We start from the raw sequence: 5,602 nt of genomic DNA, 5'->3' as shown, positions 1-5,602 counted from the left end.
ACAAAACAGTTTGATAAGTGTAGCTAATTAAGGCAAAAAGATGCAATTAAAGACAATTAACAAAACTAAACTAGATAGTTCTAACTAGTCGGCCCTAGGTGAGGCTTCTTGGACACTTGGAGCCCTTGAAGACACACTCACCGTCTAATTATGTTCCGGCCGGTTGACCTGGCACGTTTTTGTGCACAACCTTGCCCGTCAGCTAGGGACACCTTCCCTCTGGCTACCTGTGGATACCTGCAAAGAAGGACAAAAGGGCGCCCTAGCGGTCGTTTGCACTCCGACGCTCAAGTCAGCTAGCAAGAAAAACCAAAAACTCTGCACCTCCGTATCGGAGCACTGTGAACGGCACTCTGAACGTGGTAAACGAAACTGTGTATTGTATATCTTTTCTCCTTTTGGCAAACAACCTTTCTCTAGTCCCTTGTGCGTAGCCTCAAGACTCGAGCAAGCAACTAGAGTGTATTCTGGGAAAATTTGCCAAAAGTTCCAACCCTGTTTCCAACATCCAAGGTTCTATTTAAACGCCTCTAGCATTTAAAGCGTCTTAAAACGCATTTAATTATGAAACGTTCAGCGCCTTTAAGACGTTTAAACCGCCTGAAGCATTTAAAGTACCTTAAAATGCTCGAAACGTAAACTTTAATTACCTTTAAATAGCTTTAATTACCTTATACCTGACAAGTGGATGTTTCTGTTCTGACCTGGCTGTTATTACACGTGGACGGCCTCACAGCATCGTGACCCAACTTGGGGGTATTTCGTCGTGTGAGTCCTCCTTCCTTGGAGTGCATCTGGCGCAAGGGGTGACTTTTTGGGTGCCAGCTCATGCCCCCAAACATCTAGTCACTCGCTTTGAGAGCGTATCTACCTTCCTCTCGTACCCTGCACCTGGCTACCCTGGGCGTGACCCTCCTCATGAGTCGTATCTATCCCAAGCGTCTCTCTGGGGTGACATGGGCACTTCGCGAGTCAGATTGCTCTCCACTGGCGCTAGTACTATGGCCTTAAAGCCACCTTTCTCTTCCCTTTATTGCTACCCCAGGTTATCGGGGTTTGAGGCCTTCCCATGGTGTCACTCCCTCCATGGTCTTTCCTACCCATGGGTATCGGGGAGCAACACTGTGTATGCCTTGCTCTAGTGACATTTTACCTTGGCGACGCCCTACCTTGGCGACGCCCTACCTTGGCGACGCCCTACCTTGGCGAAGCCTTGACTTGGCAACGCCTTCTCTAGGCAACGTCTTATCTGGGCGACACTTCCTCTTGGCGACGCCTCGCCTTGGTGATGCTTGCACTTGGCGTCGCCTCACCTAGGCGACGCCTTATGTTGACTTTGACCTTGACGCTGACTTTGACCTTGACTTTGTCAACGCCCGGGTACGGGACGGTACACAAGCCCCCCAGTCTCGAGCTGATTACTTGTTTTCAGCGAAAAGTCTAAGTCTTTGCCCCCATCGTACACGTGGCACCCCAGTGACGTGTCATTCTCTAGTTAGCTGACGTGACATCCTTCGTACCGCTGGTGTGACACTCTCCGTACTGCTGATGTGACCTTCTCTGTATTGGAGATGTAACATTCTCTGAGCTAGAAAAACAACGCTTCGAGCTATACTCTCAATCTCTTGACACGTGGCCTAATCACACGGTCACGGTTTGGCGCCTCTTGCACTTCAAGTTGATATTTAATCCCTCGACACGTGGCTCAATCGCACGGTCCCAAATTAGCGCCTCTTGGGTTCCAAGTGTAACGTTTAAGACTTCGAAATCCCGCGCCTCAAACACTGTTCCATTCACTCTTTCGCATTGTGCGCTACTGTTCATCTCTCTTTCCCTGAAGTTCTAGCGATCGTTGCTCCCTCTGCGCTTCCTCAACAACCACCGACTCACATGTTCAAAGGTACGATTTTTCTACCTCCATGGCTCTTTCTCTTGATTTATGTTCTCCGATATAACTGCCTGGGACCGTCTGTGCTTCTGTATTTCTACATTTCTTTTTCTCATCGTGCTTCTACGCTCTCTTCTCCCTCTTTCTGGGTTTCTTCGCGTGGGTGGCGTTTTCTAGGGTTTCTCTTTCCCTTTCTGCGTTGGCCTTGCTTGTTGAAACCCCTTTCCTTTCTTCTTTCTTCAACTATTTAATCGCATCATGGTGCGCTCGAAAACGAAGTCCAGTCCTCCCCCCAAGATCAACTACAAGGCCCTCTATAAATGGGCCTCTGACGATCTCTTAAACGAATGCACCACCTTGACAACCATCGAGGATGTGGAGAACCATCGGGGTGACCCTCATTTATACAACTTCAACGCCTTCTGTCGCACCCACGATGCCCACATCTCCGTCGGCTACGGCACACCCGGGGAACCCGTTTGTGTGGATGATAAGCCCAGGGGTAGGGCCCCCTTTTTCTTCATGTACCAAACACTATTCAAATGCGTTGGTGTGCGCCTTCCATTTACACCCTTCGAGAGGGAACTCCTCACGGAGATCAACACGGCCCCCACCCAGCTACACCCTAATAGCTGGGCCTTCGTCCGGGGCTTTCAAATTCTCTGCGGATATCTGGGCGTTCCCCCTTCCGTGGATGTCTTTCTTCATTTCTTCGAGGTGAAGAAACAAGGGAAAAGCCTCTGGGTGAGCTTTTCCGGGATCGTCGGCAGGATCATCCTCTCCCTCTTCCAGAACTCATACAAAGGCTGGAAAGGGAAATTCTTTAGGGTGTGCTCCGCCGAACAGGACCCCACAGCCTTGGATGGCTTTCCCCTATACTGGACAGAGCACCCCAAGCTGCTCAAGCCTAAGACCCTGGATGAGCTGTCCTCCGCTGATAGGGGGGTATGTGAGGCCTTGGCTGGCCTGAGGATCGTTTTTGACAGGCTGAAGCTCATAGCGTGTGAGTACAATGCGCACAAACTGTCCACCTATTTTGGTAGGGAGGCTCGTTCCTTGTTGCCTTTTTGTTCTTCCTTTCTTATTTGTGCTTTATTGCATCAAGCTTATACTGCTGGCCTTCTCCACATGTTTCCCTCGCTGCTAAGTGTTCGTTTGTATTCTTTATGTTTCCTTTACCTACGTGCCTTGTGGATCTGTATAACGGCGTTGGTGGTGGGATTAGTACTCTGTGCTTTGTGTGTAACTGACGCCTTGTGCTTGGCTTGGTGTAGCTTTAACTTCTGTTCTTTGGTTTGTCTGAATGCAGGATCAGTGATGGATTCATGTAAGAGGATGGTCCTGGCGAAAGCATTGAAGGCTCGTGCCCCCAAGGCTGGCGCCTCCACCACCCCAACTGCTGACCCAAACCTCCCACTATCCTTGCCCTCACCAACACCAACCACCACCGAAACTCCACTAGGCCCATCTTCACCACCTCCACATAGCCCCCAAACACTCCAAACACCTAATTCACCTCCACCAATCGCCGCAGTCCCACTGGCTGTGGCCTCATCACCTGCTCCAGCCCCCCTTGACAAAGGGAAGAGGGTGCTGGAGGTCCTCTCCGATGACGAAGACTCCGGCGGTGGGGTAGTCTTCAAGAGGAGAAGGGCTGCTAGGGTTCCCATCCTACCAGTAGCATCCCCACAGGGAGGGGAGTCCCTCAGGGACAATCCCCCTAGCGCCACCTCTCCCCAACCCACAATAGCCTAAGAGGAAAAAGGCGATGGGGCCGAGTCAGCTCCACCTACACCACCAGCAGAGGTCTCTGCTGTTCCTGCCTCCGTTTCTGCTGCCCCAGAGCTTATTGCCATTCCTCCTCCAATCATGCATCTGATGAGGGGCTTCAACGGAGGGTTGATGCCAGAAGGCTCCGACAGGAGAGAGGGAATGCCCTATCATTTGGGAGCCTTCTAGGCCGTGGCCCTTGATTGGCGCGCCCAAGCTAGAAATGCTGCTTCAAATACACGAGCCCTCCAGGCCCTAAAAGAAGAAATGGTCGCTCTGAAGGAGGAGAAGGAAGCTTTGGGACGCCAAAATGAGGCCTATCAAGCCTCTCTGAAGTTGGCCCAAGAGGCCAAAGAGGAGGCTGACAGGCAACTTGGTGAGGCGATGGAAATCCAGGCTGATTTCTACGTCCGGAAGGTGTCTCTCCAAGTTCAAGTAACGGATCTCCAAGACATGGTCGAGGCTTCCGAAGAGCTTCAGAAGGACTTGGAGGATCAGTGCTATGGGCAGGCGGAGAGACTGGAGAGGATGGATGAGGAAATGGCTACCAAGGTCAAGGCCTTGGGCCTTCTCCAAGTTGATCATGACAAGCTGCAAACTGAGGTCAACAGGCTCCAAGTTGAGAAGGAGGCTCTAGAGAAGCAGGTGGCCTCCGGGGACTCTACCATCGAGGAGTTGGAGAAGGTCAGGAAGGAACTCATCGACGACATGGCTGGCACCTTCGAGGAGGGATTCAAGGAGGCTTTGGCCCAAGCTGCATGCGAGAACCCGGGGATCAATGTTTCAAATTGCGATCCCACCCACCATGTCGTCGACGGACAAGTTGTGCCTCTCGAATTGGATGACTGAACTGCCAACTCTCAGCTGCCACCTTTACTTTTTGTGCTTTTTTATTCGTTGTTGACAACCTTTGATAACCTTGTAAATATTTTGAACCATTTGCACTTTGTTGGAACAATGGGTCTTGTATAACAATTGCATACTTCTGAGGCGTTGAGCGCTGTTTGCCTGATATCTTCGCCTTCGTTCTTCATTTTTGTATGCTTCAATTGCTTTACCTGTACTTTACCTGTTTCTTTCGCTGTGTCGGGCGATCTCGTACGTGCGGCGCACGCAAAAGTCGAGACCTGCTCTGGGTATAAACTCTTGGGACAAGGTCGCACTTCAATGCCCACGCCCATGGAGAGGCCTGTCTAATAGCGCCGTATCGTCCATGGAGTGTCTTAAACACCAAGGCGATCTGTCCCTTAATTCTTGGTGCTTGGCGCCCACGCCTAAGGAGAGGTCTGCTACAGCAGCGCCGTATCGTCCTCAGGGTGTCTAGAAACGCCAAGCATCGGGAAGGCTCGAAGCCCCTCTTGGGGTCGCTCCCTCCATGGTCTTTCCTTCCCATGGGTATCGGGGAGCAACACTGCCGGTGGCTCACTTGGCTTCTGGCGATCTCACCTCCCTCCACAGTCTTTCCTACCTGTGGGTATCGAGGAGGCGACGCCGTTACTTCTGGCGATCTCGTCTCCCCCCACAGTCTTTCCTTCCTGTGGGTATCGGGAAGGCGACGCCGCTGATGCCTTATAATGGCGACGCCTCCAGCGTCTTATACTGGCGACGCCTTCCGCGTCTTATACTGGCGACGCCTCCAGCGTCTTATACTGGCGACGCCTCCAGCGTCTTATACTGGCGACGCCTCCAGCGTCTTATACTGGCGACGCCTTCCGCGTCTTATACTGGCGATGCCTTCCGCGTCTTATACTGGTGACGCCTTCCGCGTCTTGTACTGGTGACGCCTCCAGCGTCTTCTACTGGCGACGCCTTCCGCGTCTTATACTGGCGACGCCTTCCGCGTCTTATACTGGCGACGCCTCTAGCGTCTTATACTGGCGACGCCTCCAGCGTCTTATACTAGCGATGCCTTCAGCGTCTTGGCGATGCCTAGTGCGATCAACC

At 52.0% G+C, this 5,602-nt stretch overlaps 1 protein-coding gene across 1 annotated transcript; it reads left to right on the top strand.

Moving 5' to 3' along the window:
• Window positions 1-3,925: 3,925 nt before the first annotated feature.
• On the top strand, window positions 3,926-4,507 carry LOC137825175 (uncharacterized). Its single transcript, XM_068630850.1, has one exon. The coding sequence runs from the start codon at window positions 3,926-3,928 to the stop codon at window positions 4,505-4,507; it is 582 nt and encodes a 193-aa protein (XP_068486951.1).
• Window positions 4,508-5,602: the final 1,095 nt, after the last annotated feature.

The sequence above is a fragment of the Phaseolus vulgaris genome, chromosome 8 (assembly GCF_000499845.2).
Source record: "Phaseolus vulgaris cultivar G19833 chromosome 8, P. vulgaris v2.0, whole genome shotgun sequence".
Lineage (NCBI taxonomy): Eukaryota > Viridiplantae > Streptophyta > Magnoliopsida > Fabales > Fabaceae > Phaseolus > Phaseolus vulgaris.
Note: the sequence above shows the minus strand (reverse complement) of the source record. Positions and strands in the feature narration are given on the sequence as shown.

Bases quoted from the DNA above. Each gene is read 5' to 3' on its own strand.
- LOC137825175 (XM_068630850.1), top strand. From the start codon at position 3,926: ATGGTCGCTCTGAAGGAGGAGAAGGAAGCTTTGGGACGCCAAAATGAG.